The sequence below is a fragment of the Tachysurus fulvidraco genome, chromosome 8 (assembly GCF_022655615.1).
Source record: "Tachysurus fulvidraco isolate hzauxx_2018 chromosome 8, HZAU_PFXX_2.0, whole genome shotgun sequence".
Classification (NCBI taxonomy): domain Eukaryota; kingdom Metazoa; phylum Chordata; class Actinopteri; order Siluriformes; family Bagridae; genus Tachysurus; species Tachysurus fulvidraco.
This window is the reverse complement of record NC_062525.1, coordinates 19,609,338-19,626,276: the sequence shown is the minus strand read 5'-3', so window position 1 is coordinate 19,626,276 and position 16,939 is coordinate 19,609,338. Positions and strand designations below refer to the sequence as shown.

General features: G+C 34.8%; 2 protein-coding genes across 3 annotated transcripts in view; both read right to left on the bottom strand.

Moving 5' to 3' along the window:
* LOC113638947 overlaps positions 1 to 16,532 on the bottom strand; it is an 80,753-nt gene extending 64,221 nt beyond the window's left edge. The window contains exon 1 of the mRNA XM_047816953.1: positions 16,417 to 16,532. Coding sequence (XP_047672909.1) covers positions 16,417 to 16,474 — 58 coding nt within the window. The 5' untranslated portion in view covers positions 16,475 to 16,532. The remainder of the gene's footprint in view (positions 1 to 16,416) is intronic.
* The window catches only part of LOC113650976, a 41,155-nt gene that overhangs the window by 12,218 nt on the left and 11,998 nt on the right, over positions 1 to 16,939 (bottom strand). The window contains exons 2-8 of one of the 2 annotated variants that reach the window (XM_047816959.1): positions 12,946 to 13,290; positions 12,652 to 12,756; positions 12,459 to 12,557; positions 10,492 to 10,584; positions 9,537 to 9,611; positions 6,964 to 7,068; positions 4,143 to 4,244 (exon numbers count right to left, since the gene is read on the bottom strand). In XM_047816959.1, the coding sequence (XP_047672915.1) occupies positions 4,143 to 4,244; positions 6,964 to 7,068; positions 9,537 to 9,611; positions 10,492 to 10,584; positions 12,459 to 12,557; positions 12,652 to 12,756; positions 12,946 to 13,290 (924 nt within the window). The remainder of the gene's footprint in view (positions 1 to 4,142; positions 4,245 to 6,963; positions 7,069 to 9,536; positions 9,612 to 10,491; positions 10,585 to 12,458; positions 12,558 to 12,651; positions 12,757 to 12,945; positions 13,291 to 16,939) is intronic. The other variant, XM_047816958.1, reaches the window with a different exon arrangement.

Genomic DNA, 16,939 nt, shown 5'->3' with positions numbered 1-16,939 from the left:
CTAGGCGAGGTCAAAAATGCAAAAGTATTAAGAAGTGGAGCACTGCTGATTTTCTGTAGGAATAAAAAACAACAAAAGAAAGCCATAGAACTGAGTACAATAGATGGCAAGAGAATAAAATGTGTATTGACTGGAAACAATTTGTTGGTTTGAGGAGTTTTCACAGGAATACCGGTAAATATCAAAGAAGATCAAATTAAAGACAATGTAGCAGGGGCAAAAGTGCTGGAGGTAAAACCCCTTAAAACAACCAGAAATGGGGAGAAATGCAATAGCCTGTCTGTTATGATTAAGTTTGATGAAGCAAGACTTCCAAGTACATTATTCATAGGTTACATAAGGTACAAGGTCAGAACATACATCCCTCCCCCACTGAGATGTTTTAAGTGCCAAAGATATAGCCATGTAGCAGCTGTCTGTAAGGGTAAACAAAGATGTGGTAGTTGTTCAGGTGAGCATGAGTATGGGAAATGTGGAGAAGGGGTAAAATTGAAAAGCTGTAACTGTGGAGCGGAGCACAGTGCAGCCTACCGTGGATGTGAAGCTAGCAAGAGAGCAATGGAGGTGCAAGTCTTATGAGAAATGTTAAAAAATAGAGGAAAAAGATTTGTTATTTATGGAAAAATTTGTGTTTATGGTTGAGGTGATAAACTGCTCAGCACAAACAGACAGAAAGACAGAGAAGGTCAAAATAATAGTTAAATCAGCGGAAAAATATCTAGGAATAAAAGGGCTTAGCTGTGAAGTAGTTGAAGAAATGATAGTGGCAAGAAGTGCAAACTTGCAGTCATGGGCTGGTGGCTCTTTATGATATAAGCTATATTGCAATGGAACTCTAGTAGCCTTATAGCAAATGGACAGGAATTCAAGAGTTTTGTCTCAGATTTAGCGGATAGACCTCATGCAATATGTGTGCAAGAAACATGGTTAAAACAGTTAAACTTTGTATTGTATGGATATAATTCGACTAGGAGAGCTAGAAAAACAGGAAAAGGTGGAGGTGTAGCAACATTTGTTAAAAATGGGGTAAGATATAAACTTATTAGTAAAAAGAAAGAACAGGAATCTGTTGTAATTGAAGTATGGTCAGGGGAAGATAGCATAAAAATAGTCATTTTTACAACCCTTGCAATAAATTAAGTGCTGGATGTTGGAAAATAGTTTTTGGATCATTGCAGGGCAAAATAGTGGTATGTGGGGATTTTAATGCACACAGTATGTTATGGGGAAGTAAAAACACAGATATAAATGGATTAGCAATAGGGAAATTTATAGATGATAAGGAGCTGGTGTGTATTAATGATGGAAAGGGCACACGGTATAATAGTTCAAGTAATACAGAAAGTGCCATTGATCTAACACTAGTATCAGTTAGAATTGCAGGAATTAGTGCATGGGAAGTAAGGAGTAGATCGACAGTGGGTAGTGATCACTATCCAATAATAACTAGGATTGGCATAGAGATACACCAGGATGGGGAAGCGAAAATACCAAGGTGGAAATTAGATAAAGCTGATTGGCAGACATTTCAAGAAATTAGTAAGTCTAAGTGTGTGGAACTACTGAGTAGAGATATTACAGATGTAGAGGAAATGAATAGTGTCGTAGTCGCAACCATTATACAAGCAGCAGAAGAAACAATTCCTAAAAGTACAGGAAATAAGCAAGGAAAAAGCGTGCCATGGTGGGATGAGAGCTGTAGAATAGCAGTTTAAAAAAGAAACAAAGCATTTAAACAGCATAAAGCTGATCACACACTAGAAACTCTAATTGGCTACAAAAGGGCACAAGCAGTAGTTAGGAAAACGATTAGATCAGTCAAGCTCATGTATTGGAGACAGTATTGCAATATAATTGGAAGTGAAACTCAGTTGTCAGATATACGGGGAACAATCAGAAGAATGAGTGGATTAAGTAGAAAGGTGGACATGCCAATGTTATGTAGTAATTTTAAAAATGCAGTTAGTAATGAAATTTATCCACAGTAGATAAGCAGAATAGGAATCAGACACTGTTAGAAAACCCTGGAATTAAAGAAAGTAGAACTGCATCAGGAGGAGACATGGACTTGCCTTTTACTATGTTGAATTAAAATGGCTATCTTAAATGCACGGCAGACAACACCAGGGAAAGATGCTATATGTTACAGCATATAGCATTGGCATTGGAGGTAGTATTAAGGCTAAATAACATGATATGGAATGCAGGTAAAATCCCAAATGAATGGAAACAGGCAGTGATAGTCCCAATACTCAAACCTGGTAAGAATGCTGTAGACCCGTCAAGTTATAGACCTATAGTGTTAACATCACAAATAGGAAAAGTCATAGAAAGGATGGTAACAGATAGGTTAAGTTACTATATAGAAGGCAAGGGTCTCTTTTCAGCGTAGAAGTCTGGATTTCGTAAGGGTAGGGGGACAGTGTGTCCCCCTACTTGTGCTTAGAAGCAGAAGTTAGGAAAGCACAAACTAATAAGGAAAGTGTAATTGCTGTGTTCACTGAAAAAGCATATGACATGCTGTGGAAGGATGGACTACTTATCAAACTTAACAAATTAGGAATAAAAGGTAAATTATTCGGTTGGATACTAGACTTCCTGTACAGAACAATAGAAGTTAAGGTTGGTACAGAGTATGCAAGTAGGCATATTGTGGAAAATGATACCCCACAAGGTAGTGTCTGCAGCCCCATACTATTCAGTATTATGATAAATTATATTTTTGATCAGGTAAGAGGAAATGTAGGTAAGTCACTTTACGCAGACAATGGAGCACTCTGGGTTAGTGGAGAAAATGTAGAATACTTAAGAAAGAAAATGCAATAGAGAAAGTTGAACAATGGACTTATAAATGGGGATTTTAACTGTCAATCCAAAAAACCTGTTATTTGCTTCTCTAAGCGCTATAAGGTAGTGCCACTGAAATTGTATGGACAAGATTTGGAACAAGTTAAGATGGTGAGATTTCTAGGAGTTATCTTTGCTGAGAGGCTGACTAGGTGTCAACATATTGATAAGGTCAGAAATAAATGCAAGAAGATCAACAACTTGTTGAGATGTCTATCATGGCGAGACATTAGGGTGGGTGGAGGAAAATAATCCGAATACAGATGTCATTATAGCCTCAGACAGTTTATCAGCATTATTAAGCATTAAGTCTGGGAGAGCGTCATGTAGACAAGACCTCATCCATCAAATACTCCACTTGCTTCTCACATTTCACAATAAAAGAATAGGTGTCACCTTCCTTTGGGTTCCTGCCCATGTTGGGGTGGACGGAAATGAAACTGTGGATATACTAGCAAAAAACTCAAAGCAGGAAACAGTTGATGTGCACGTACCAATAAGTAGAACAGAGGTCAAAACTATCATAAAGCAACACTCACTTAAAATATGGCAGGAATATTGGAACACAGCGGATACAGGACGTCACTTATACAGTATACAAAATCAGGTAGCCACAAGCATGAGGAAGGGCAGAAGCCCAAAGGAAGAGATGCTAATCTCACGGCTTAGAACGGGTCACACTGGTGTAAATACAACACTGTACAGAATAAGAAAACATCCCACTGGATCATGCACTGATTGTAATGTACAAGAGACAGTAAAGCATATACTGTTAGACTGTAAAAAATATGAAGAAGATAGGGCAGAGTTAAAGGCATGCATGGATGGACACGAGCATTTATTAGGAAAAGTGTCTATTAGAATACACAGTTTATTAATTTTGTTTTTATAAAAATATTGGGTTAAGTGAAAGAATTTAAGTTTTTTTTCCTTCTTGTCTCCCCCTCTCTCCTTTGATGTCATTCTAGTGCCCACACTCCAGTCTAGTAGGTGGCAGTAATGCACCTTTAAGATGAGTTGCCAACCGCCATTAAACTCGAAAGAAGAAGAAGAAGAATCACTGTCTGTGGTTCTGTGTTTTGTTTTGTCTTGGTTGTGTCTGTGTTTGGTTCGGTTTATTAATAAAACAAACAAAACCAAACACAGACACATTTAGAATCCATGCACAGAATTTAATGTAATTAATTTTACACACATTGTCATTAAATTCTGTGCCTGGATTCTAAATGTTTTATAAATATTAAATAACCTTTAGGATAAGAAGTGTAACATTACCTGTAAAAAGTGCCACTTACTTTGCAATCCCAGTGTAAAAAAACTTATTCGTAGAATATCACTGAGTTCTGTAATCATGTAAATCCTGAATGTATCAATTTCTGTTGTCCTTTTACAGCATACTGTATTGGGAAAAGAAATAATTATTAAAAGGTTATTTCAGAGGTGTGCAAGACCTGTTTAAAAAGAAAACTAATTTAAAATAAAAAAAACATGAATGGTCTTTAAATGTTTTATTACAGTTAGAAAACAAACCCAAAACAAAAGGGAAAGTTTATACACCAGGGAACTTATTCCAGTTTTAGGTCCTGTGTAACTGAGATGTATTAATATACAGCAAACTGCAATATGTCTTTACATGTGAATAATTATAGAACAGAATCATTCACTCATGAAATAAATAAAATACCATAAATATAATGTCCTCAACACTAGACCTGATTCAGTAGGACTGAGAAACAGAAAATAACAGGGATTCACACAGAGGATAAAATTGCAATTATACTTTTAAATAAATAAATAAATAAATAGATCATTCCAAATCCCACTGTTTAAGCCTCATCACCTGCTGTAGGTTATAACAGACTTTAAAAATCCATTAATTAGAGCAACCAATTAATTTTTTAAAGGAAATAAATAAAGTTAGAAATTAAAGAGGATGTTGTCAGCAGGGATGGTGAAACTTATCCAATAATGGTGAACCTTATTTAAACATCTGTAAAATCACTAATTTAAAATCATTTACAATTATAAACAGTATTTATTTTTTTTTATTTTAAATGTGCCTAATAATTTAAACTCTACTGTATATTATTCTGTTATTTAATTTATCATTCAAACATTAAACAGAGTAAATTGTTCAGCTGCTCAGTAGACTGATTAAATATTAATCATCTCTTATATATCTGTCACCTTTTCATGTTTTTCTAGATACAAGACCTTAGCAATTTAAATGAAATTGAATCTGAACAGATTCACTATTATTTACTGTAAGTAGAAATGTTTAGTTTTAGTGTATTAGATGTTAAGATGTGAGATTATGAGGCTGCAGTCTGCACACTCACTAAGTGTGGATTTAAATCCATGTAGTGAAAAGCTCATATTGTTTCAGCTGAAACTACAGACTTGTAACACAGAGCTGTGTCTCAATGAGTCTTGTGTGACTTCAGACTCAGTGTGAAGTCCAGCGCCTCCATCTGACTGTCTGATGGAACTACAACATTTCACACTTATGTTCTGGCTGTAAACTCATTCACAAACTCTGGAATGACGTCTGAGGATAATATTAATAAATAAATATAACACAGACAAGAAAACTGACATCTGAATTCTGAATGACTGACAGCATCGTAGGTGATTCTTGTATTAAGAGTGTCAAGTGTCATGAAGCTGTTATTGTCAATTCAAACAGATGGTGCAGTACACAGTGAAATGAAAAAAACGTTCCTCTAGGACCCCGGTGCTACATAAACCACAGAGCTACCTAAAACGACACAGAACTAAGGACTAAGTCCACAAACACTACATAAAGTTTTACATTTGTCCAAGACAGTGCTGCTTCTGCCTGGAATCACTTTCCCCTTCTTCTGTCTCACATAATGCTGTGATATTGTTCCCAAATTCCACAATCACAGAGTCAGCAAACAGATACTGCTAAATATTTCTTCACTTTCTTTTGTTTTCTTGGTGGATTGTGGGCAATTTTTACTAATCACCAGACCAAAACCAATAACTGAACTTGACTAAAGCCTAACAAAACTTCATCTGAGGATCTGAGAACTTTGTGTGTGCGGTTTGCTGAACAGCAGTCTGTTCCTAACCTGTTCAACAGATACCACAGAAATCTTTACAAATATGAAATGTTGTTATAACTGCTCTACATGTGCACAGGTAGAGGAGTCACTTTATATGATTATAAACCGGTCACAACAGGATTTTGAGATTTTGGCATCACAGAAATTAATACTTAATCCAGAAAACACAGAATTCAGATAGAATTTTTCAAAATTACTGTAGAATGTCTGTAGATTTTGGCAAAGACAAAGCATATGACTAATGTACTACTATTACTGTACTCTTCTTAACTTAAAATTCTGGAAATTCAATTCAATATCAATTTCTTAATAACATAATCTGAACACAGCTTTACAGAAACATGAGTGACACCAAAGAGTGTGATCATTACTGTACAGATGAACACAACAGAGTCAGTTAGTGTGTGATGAAAGTCTGAGTTATTTATAGTTTTATTATCTTTAGTTTTAAATGTAAGTATATAATATAAAATTAAAGTTATCTATTGTTTAATGATTGGAGCTTGAAAATAGAATGTTTTTGCAAGTAAAATATACACACTGCTTTTATTCCTGTTTCTATTAGACTCTAGGTTCTGGACAACTTTATGTTAAATAACAAGCAGGAAGAATCAATGCTTCTACCCAGAGAAAGGAAAAGTTATGATAAACTGAGAATGTTCTGCATCTTATATTTATTTTCAGGTTACCTGATATACATGTACAAAATCTCAAGGTGTTTCATATTCACTATACTGTAGATGTTACACAGGGTGTTATAATGGCACTGTAATGCTTATATAGTCCACTAGATGGACAATTATCTGACACTAAACAAACACTTTAAACAATGAGTGCCTGAACTGGAATGTATCTATACCTTTGTATCAATTCTATAATTTAATATGAAAAAAAAAAGATTTTCGTAAAAAAGTAATTTTACATTTAAAGTAAACAATATCATTTACCCACATCAACTGTCTATACACATACACACACACATACACACACTGTGTAATATAAAATAATAAATGGTTGAAACACCTACCTACAGCGATAAGACCCAGAAGAGGAATAAGTAGCAGCAGGAGCACAATGATCAGAGCCACTTTCACTTCAGTGCTGAATCTATAGTAGATATCCACAAAAATAGCTAGACAATATAAATAAAAAAAGTTAGTATATATTACACAAGTGCACACCATGCTTTGTTAGAAACAACATCAAATGGAAAAAAAATCTAAATACAGAATTAAATATTTCTAAAGGAGGCAAATAATGTATGATGTAATGTATTACATAATGTATGTAATAATGTATAAAATATATATTCTAGATTTAGGGATCATTCATACAGTAGACTTTATCACATCAACTGCAGCAAGCAGCCATAAAAATTCATTCAGGTACTGATTTGTTTACTCAAAGCTGCACTGGAGGAGAGCTGACAGAATTGTCACAGCACAAATATAATATAGCAGAATTAAAATACAGTGTCATATACATCATTAGTGTCATGCTAATTTTCTTTGTATATAATTGTAGCATCATTTACAGGATGTACAAAAGTACATGACTTCTCTATTCCTATTAGAAATAACCAGTGGAAATAATCTGAACCACAGGGCATCAGTAATAATTCAGACAGCTGTCTGCAGACTTCTTAGGGACAGGAACGATGGTGGTCTTCTTTAAGATTGTTTTTGAGGATATGAGAATGAACATCACGACCTGGTGCTTTTCTTAAGTTGACCAGACTGAGCCTTTAAAACAGCATTCAGTTGTTAAGGTCTGTTGAACGTTTCACTGCAAGGATGGTGATGTTATCCCCAATTCTTCAGGTAGACGTCCCCATGTCACAGATTTTTCCAACTTTTCCACACATGCTTGAGGTCAGATCCTTTATAGTTTGCCATGATCTTGTCTCTCTAACTCTTCTTTGCAGACCTGATGACCTTTTGTAGGTCAGACCTGGACTTCCTGTGTCTCTGTGTCACCATTGTTTGGCCCTGACATCAGCATTCATCCAAGGTTTCTGGCTTGGGAAGGATTTAATGCTGATTTTTGGAATAATGTTTTCGGGACACATACTCATACTAAAACTTTCAGGTTCTTCACTGGACTTGAACTGCTGAAATTGTATTAAAAACTGGAAAAATGTGGGTGTTTTATAACTCATACTAAAACTTTCAGGTTCTTCACTGGATTTGAACTGTTGAAATTTTATTAAAAACTGGAAAAATGTGGGTGTTTTATAACTTTTGACTGGTAGTGTACATGTACTGTGTCCTTTAATCAATGTTCCAATGGACTCATGTGATGTTACAGTTCTGCTTCTATTTCTGAACAGTGTAAGATGGAGCTTCTTTTAGTTTCAGTTAAAATGTACAGCACTCGTACTATTGTATTCACATAATGTAGGAAATGTCATTTAAATAAAAATGTAAACAAGAAAAGTTAGAATTGTGTGATTCTGTAACGAGAACAATACATTGGATTCAAAACACTTTCATGATTTGTTTGTTTGTTTGTTTTTATGTCACAAAATGTAATTTGTTGCAACATTTACTGTGCAGTTTCCTGAGACTTTGGTACCTCATTTTAGTGTTTAACTGAAACTGTATTACTTTCTGAACTATTGGGTTTTGTATCTATTTCATCTAGATAGCTATAAAAAGATAAATAATAACAGATAATAGGTAATAATCGAATAGAAATCTTATGTAGAAGTGAAAACAAATCTTTGCCTTCTCCTTCTGTAAATTTGCAAATTATTTGTTCTTAGTTGCATAAACTGTTTCTCAAGTAATCCGGAAGAAAAATCTCACAATTAAACAAATTACACAAATTGCTTAGGCAAACATACAAGGAGAGGGTAAAGATACACTCACAAAGTTCTGACATATGGAAGCTGGATTTTGGCACCGCTGTGTAGTGCAGTGACGTGTTATCTAACATTATGGTGCAGTGGCAGGTCAGTGGATAAGACACTGACATCCTGACTGTGAGGTTGTGAGTTCAGATCCCAAGCTGCTTCTGCTAGACCCTTGAGGATGTGACTGTAGATTGCTTATAGTTTTATAATTAGCTGGTTAGTAATGTCATTTCTACATTTATGCACCACATGCTGCTTCCTCTGAACCAGCTATACAGTATGAATCTGTTACAGTGAGAGAACACTCTAAAGTTAAAAACTCCATGGTGATGTGTTTTGCCATGTGGCCAGTGGATGTACAAAGTAATTTTCACCACTGATTCCCCTGCTGAAGTGATGATTCCCCAAATGTGCAGAACTCAACAAGGTATTTAGTAAGAGTAGAGTAACTAAACAGTCTTCACGAGAGAGGAGTTCAGGACTTCATCTCCAGGATCAGCCCAATACCTTTGTCTACGTCTGTCTTACTGCAACTGAGCTCCTGATTTGTGGGCCATGAAACATAACACTGTATGATCAATTATGTAACATACTGTATGCAGATACTCAGGCCATTGTCCCAAAGAAACACATGATTTTAAAACTATTGTATTCCTTAATTGGTTCTTTCCTAACTTTAAACATATTACAAGTATGTAATAAGATCTTGCAGATAGTAACAGTGTGATGGTTTCATGTATACTCACAAGAATAAGCAGCAACAGTTATCACAGTGTACTGTAGTAGAATTGCCAAGTTGGTAATTAATCGTTTGGGAAAATCTGCAATATAACAAATACACAGCATGTAGTGATTAGGCAAGTGTTTCTTTAGTCCTGCATAGAGTCCATATTTTTACTAATTCCTAGATCCAAAATGCCTAAAAAATCAAAAGTACTGGTGAAGGTGTTGTTGAAGGTAGCAGTGAGCAACAGGTGAACAAAAGGTGGTATTCAAACTGTGGGAGAAAATTTAGGAGAGATTCAGGTAAGGTGTGAAAAGTAATTTAAAAAAAGTAATTTATTATTTTTTTTATGCCTTGGCCACCAAGACATAGAGGTGCTTGTGCCTCCTTCTGAGACTCTTGTACCTAAGACTATTACACAATGCTGTATGAATATTCCTCATCTCACTTCAGTAATCCTTCTCTGAACTCAACATATTCGCTCATTCACGTCTGTCTCAGTAAGTGATAATGTAAAATAAAATATTTCAACATACTGTATGTTTGACTTCCTTGCTCATGTAAGTCATCATTAAAAATATATAAAAGATGTATTGAAAATTTTCCACTGCACAGCATCAAAAAAGGCTTACAGACGAATTCAAAAAGGCTGTCAAAAAAGTCAAATCTAAAACTTTATAATTAATTGTAATGGTGGCGACTGTTTGTTTCCTGGTCTGTTATCTAACATTATACAGTTTTCTTAAAGTAAATCAAACTATTTGTTAAAAGATTATATAAAAAAATATTGTCAACTGCATTAACTCCTACCTCTGACACACACAGGATGGGGTGCTGCATTATTCTGGCATGGGTTTGTAATCATGTATAAACTGGATTATGGGCCACATGACCCAGCAGTGAGTTTAAAACTGGACTTTTTGTAATAAAACAATGACTGTAAAGTTCTCACAGGACCAGTGATAATCAAATCATACCTGGAAATGTTTTCAAATCGAGAGCAATCCAAAGTAGGAAAAGGATCCGTGCAAAATTAAGTGCTGAACAAGTTGCTGCTTCAGTAAAATACCCTGGAGGAAAAATAAATACATTTTTCAGCCAATAAGAAAATTGTTAGACCAACAACCCAGGGAGTTATAGTCATAATAGTATCTCTTTAATCTAGAACTGTACCAAAAAAACCTAGAATTATTATAACGGTCAATTGATCGTGACATATTTCAGCTATAAAATTTCCTTTAATATGTAGTATTTTAAACCTTTGTGGCACAACTGAATTTACAAGGGGTTAAATATCTTTAGTTTACAACTGTAACCCCAGATCTCAAGTGGCATGAGTAAGGTGTGTTTGCATTGTCCCTCAGTAGCAATTGTCCATTACACTAGCCAGGATTGACTGGCAGAGGTTTCTTCTGCAACACCTAGACCAGGGGTCTCAAACTCAATTTACCTGGAGGCCGCTGGAGGCAGAGTCCTGGGCCGCATTAGGTTTTCCACAAAAAAGCTTTGTTCTTCTCAAATCTCTTTATTTTTATTTTTTAACACAAAATAAGATGAAAAAAAATAATTAAGGTGAAATAAGAATTAATAATAAAATAAAATAAATAAATCAGTAATAAATACATAAAATTATAATAATAATAATGAAAATTATAATAATAATAATAATAATAATAATAATAATAATAATAATAATAATTAGATTTCTCTAGTCAGCGACTATATGTGGTTTCTTCAGTCTTCTATATCTGCTGTATTCAGATTGAAATATCTGTCTTAACAGTTCTTTAACCTTTAACCTTCTGTGAACGGCTTTCCTGCTTTAGCAATCATCTCACTAACCACGTAGCTAGCTTCGACTGCTGTATTATTCTCTTAGGTTGCTTTCTTGAAGAAATCTTGTTGCATCAGTAGACATGTTTTAAGATTGGCAACCCAGTTGGCTCTCACATCTCCCTGGTATTTTGCATATTCCTCAGTATGTCTAGTTGTGTAAAAACGTTTCAAATTGTATTCCTTGTGCACCGCAACTTTCTCTGTGCAAAGGTTCTCAGGGTGCCCCTGTGTTCAACAAAGAAATATTGCATTTCCCACTTTTACTGAAATTGTCTGTGCTCATCACCAACCTTTCACTTCACTGCAAGCTTTGAAAAATCCTGGCGCCTGCACGTCACTTTGAATTTATTGTGTCAGAGAGCGAGACCTCATATTAACTCTAGAAGTGCCATTGGCGTGTCTGTATAATATATATTACATTTATATACGTATATATACGTATAATGTTTCGCTGGGCAGCAACTTAAAAAACTTTTTTTTGAAGTATTGTGAATGCAGCACGCTGGGACGAATGTTCGCGTGTGCACAATAGAAACAAGGCAGCCAGACACAGAAGTAAACACTCTATGGCAACGCTGCTGTAACATTCACTCATTGAGAAATGTTTCTCAGCTTGCATCAAGCCTGGCCGATGTCCCACACCCGAGAGCCATATACCCCACCGTGATTGGTAGGTTCGTTCAGCTCCACATTCAACAATGTAAAGTGCCATACATATCAAACTTGCAGGCCGCACTAACATTAAACTTTCATATTAAGACGGGGGCCACAAACTGTCATCACGTGGCCCGCAATTGGCCCATGGGCCGCGGGATTAAGACCCCTGACCTAGACAGTATAGAAAAGATCACTTCTTCCTCAGTCTGCCTAAGGAGGGTGGTACAATGAGATGGTCAGACATGCTAGTAATAACTTGGTCACCCATGGTCAATTGTTATAAAAATAAAGATTGTGCAAGCCTGTGGGAGGTTGTAGATCTAATCATTCACACATTCCTAGATGTGGTACAAAGAACAACTTGTGTGTACTTTTCTTATTTTTGGCTTTCACATGTGTGATTATGAAGTTTATCCTGATACAATTGTAAACAGTAAGAAACAATATTTACCATCAGTGAAACCCCAGAGGATGAAGACAATGGACATAGTAATGTTAGGACAAAGGACATGTGCACACTGTATAGCTAGGGCTCTTCTGCTGCTGTCCTCTACAAACAAATAAACAAAACATTTGTATTAAATTTACTTTGAGTTACCAAACTTACCAAACTTCTGAAGTATTAAAATGAAGACCAGACTTACCTTCCTTTTTATAAGATGTGTAAGATAGGGAGCCTAGTATAAGTGATCCGATTACAACTCCAAGAATACACAAAATTAAAATTGCAATATGCAGAAAGGAAAGACCTGCATGACAGAGACACCAGAGTTATTAAATTGAGCATGGCCAATTTTGCTTTCTTTAGAGTAATGCACACCACATGATGTTAGCCCTGTTAATTTAATTAGACATAAAAATAATAACTACTGACCACACTTTAAAAATGAAGTATTTTTACAGAATATAATATGAATTAGGTGAAAATGTTTACCCACCAATCTCCTTTATTTCAATCAGAGTTTCTCCAGAATCCAGCTTTGTGTAAACAGCACACTTATAAACTCCTGCATCTTTACTGGTCACATTTGTAAGCAGGAGGGAGAAGTTTCCATGAGCGATCTCCTCTGTGAAGAAATTAGCTCTTTCATGATAACTCTGGTTCTGAGACTTTGGTCGACTCTCTCCATTCTGCCACCAGTGCACTAGAGTTTCACTGTCAATTCTTTTCCATTCCACTTTAAGATCTTCCAATAGAAGAGGTGTTTCCACAAAGCAGGGCAGCATCACTGAGTCCCCAAGCCGAACAATGAGAGGACCAGGTGGGCCGTGGACTTTGAACCCTAAAGTGAATACAAACACTGTTAAAAGATGTCGACCTAATGTGTTAACTGCTGTTCAGGTCAGCATGTCTCAATATTCTTCCCACAGCTGTGTGGGTTGCCTTCACGTAGACAATATCAGTTTCCTTTACTCTGTTTAGAAACAAAAGTTCAAAGGGTGGCGTCCAATCTGATCCGCCTTATGTTACCTTGGCTAAGATAAACCAAAGTCCAGGTGTAGGAGGTAACTCAGTGTGCCTCAGGTTGGATAAATATCTTTATTATTCTGTGTTGTACAGCATTTCTTGTTTAAAGCTTAAAGTTAAGAATTATGGTAATTTGATAGGTTTAGGGTTTGGCTTGTAGGTGGAGTCAGATCAGGTTTAATTCCGAACAAGCTCCATGTACTTCTGGTTCTGCAGGTAAGAATATCTCAATAGACAATTTACTCTAAATTGCCCCAGTTGTGAATGAGTACAGTATATGTTCGTGTGATGCACTGGGATGGACCACAGAAACCTTAATGAAACCTTTTAAAGCCGAGGTTTTGGCTCCTGGGCAGAGTTCATCCCACTGACTGGAGGACTGGAGGTGCTGAATTATTAATCTAGAAACTTTTTGATCCTTGTACCGTATCTACAGAGGAAGAGCATTATCACTTCCTGCAAATGCATGAACCACAAATGCCACAATAAACATGAAATGGATTTATTGATTACAAATGTAATTATATAATATACAAATATATATTTTCTCCTCCTTTTTCAGGTTGATCTGCAGTTTTCCAGGTGAATATGATGAGTTGAATCAGGGATAAAACATCTTCACTGCATTTTCACTGCATTTCAGCTTCGTATAACTAAAAGTGAATTCACAGAACACCAAAAAGCAGAATAGTAGTTCACATTACTCTCTCAGATAAAAACTAACAGCAACAAATAAAAGTCAATTATCAACGCAGTCACAACAAATATTTGTTGTGTTAATAATCTTTTACAATTTTATTTTGTAAACTGACTACATTTTCTATCATCTTTAAATCATTTGAAGCTGTGTTCAGATGAGTTCTGCTTTTAGAATCAGGTCGCATGTCTATTGAAGCTTTGCTGTGTAAAATATACAATTTGAGGTTATTAAAAATTTGAATGAAATTAAAATTATTATTATTATTAGACTGCTGCCCCCGCAACCCGGCCCCGGATAAGTGGTAGAAAATGGATGGATGGATGGATAATTATAATTATAATTTAAAAAAGTTTATGTTGAGGGGACATTAATATGCTAAAATAATTTAATATTAATATTAAATTAGTGAATCATCGGTTTAATATGATTCAGTAAAATTTTAATTAATCCCTGAAAAGCTGCTTTTTTACAAATATAAAATAGACTACAGTCTTTTGATCAGGCGAAAGTTGTAGATACCTGAACAGTCCTTCAATGTTTTTTTTTTCTTCGTGTTTCCTAAGAAGACTGACGTGTTTCCTAAGAAGACTAAGAAGTGATTTATATCTGTGCATAATGATAAGGATCAAACTTCACTGTAATGTGTCATGTGGTTAATGGAATGTTTTCTCTGTCAATCACAGACACTTTCTGTGACATACAATTTTAAATCACGGCTACAACAATAAGTGTTTTGTATTGTCCAAGCCTACTTTAAAGCAAAAATCAAATAAAAACAAAAGTGTTTCTCTAATGGCTTTTTGCTGCTCAGATTGGCATTTCACAAAGTTCACAAGAGTCTTATGATCAGAACTGTAACCTGACACCAGATGTGGATCAGTAAGATATTTTTTAATGAAATTCAGATATATCAGATATAATTAGATTCACACTACTTACTAAGTCCTTAGCCCTGTCTCTGTGTTATGTAGCACCGTGATCCTGGAGAAACGTTGTCTCATTTCACTGTGTAATGTAACAGTTATACATGGTTGAAATGACAATAAAAGCTTCTTGACTTGACTTGACTTGACTTGACTTGACTTGTTGAACCAAAACCACTGTAGACTTTCATGACTGCTGTGCAAATATTTGCTTTAGTTTTCCTTGCGTTAGAATCCTAATGGAGTGAAACCCCTGTATTCATTATAAGAAACAATAAAATAACTACCAATAACTATAATAAGAATTAAGAATTAAAATTATTATTGTTATTATTATTATTATTATTATTATTATTATTATTATTATTATTATTATTATTATTGATCCTCTGTATTAGTTTTCTGATTTTAATTCTGTTCTTGGTGTTTGCCCTGGTTAAGTCTGTAAAAGAGTCAGAATGAAGAAAAGAAAAATCATGACAAATCTAGTGATGTTGAGAAGATGGTAGAGACTGTTCACATAACAGCTGCTAACTACACAAGCTGAGAGGGCAGGTTCACTCCGATCACAAACAGGGTGTAAGACAACAAACAATCACTGATCCCTGTTGTTCCAGTCAACAAATTACTGAGCAGTGATTTTCCCTAAAATTCATCACTGATACTTGGTGATATTTACAGTAATGAAAATTAAAACTGTAATTTCTTGCACAAACATTTTTCTCCATTGTAAAAATATCTTAAAAACTCTATTCTACTATTCTACTACAAATCTGTCATCAGAAAATCCTCCTCCGTTTTGATATACTAAAAACCATGACTATTCAATGATTATGCAAATTTGTCCATGACTGTATCTAGTTTATAAATATAAATTTATAAAGTAATTTCCATAATTTTTGATGCCTGCAAGGAAGCACATTATCACTTCCTGCAAATGCATGAATCAAACCCTCGATTTTTGTTTTTAACAAATGACACAATACACACTTCTGTTAGATTTAGTTATTTACCGATTACTAATGTATTTTATATCAAAAACTATATTTATATAAGTGTTAATACATGATAGAAATGTATTTATATAAGTATTTATATAATATAAATTGAGTGTATTTATGTATGTAAATGTAATATTATGTATTTATATATTTCTGTTTCCTGGTTCAGGTTGAAATGCAGTTCTCAAGACAAACTACTATGAGTTAAAAAAAAAAAAACATCTTCACACAGATAAAATCTTACACTGCATTTCAGCTTTGTATTACTAAAAGTGGATTCACAGAGCACTAATAAGCAGAATAATACTTTACATTACCGTCACAGATGAAAACTATCAGCAACAAATAAAAGTACATTTTCAGAACAGTCCCCATTTCTGTGAAGAAAACAACACAAACACCTTTCTCTTTCACTTGGGTAACATGTACCTGTATGCCCCCTCCCCCTCACCCCACAACCACACCCTCCAATAACACCTGAGCACATTGTACAAATATGTGTTGTGTTAATAATCTTTTAAAATTTTATTTTGTAAACAGACTACATTTTCTATCATATTTAAATCCTTATCAAACTGTGTTCAGCTGAGTTCTGCTCTTAACATGAGGTTGCATAAATATTAAAGCTCTGTCGTATACAATATAGAATTTATTAATATTAAATTAGTGAATCATCAGTTTAATTCGATTCACTGAAATTTAAATGAATCCCTGCAACACGGATTAAAAAAAAATATATATGTAATAGACTATATTGTTTTGATCAGGCGAAAGTTGTAGATTCCTAAACGGGCCTTCAATGTTTTTTCCTTCGTTTTTCTTAAGAAGAAGGTTATTTAT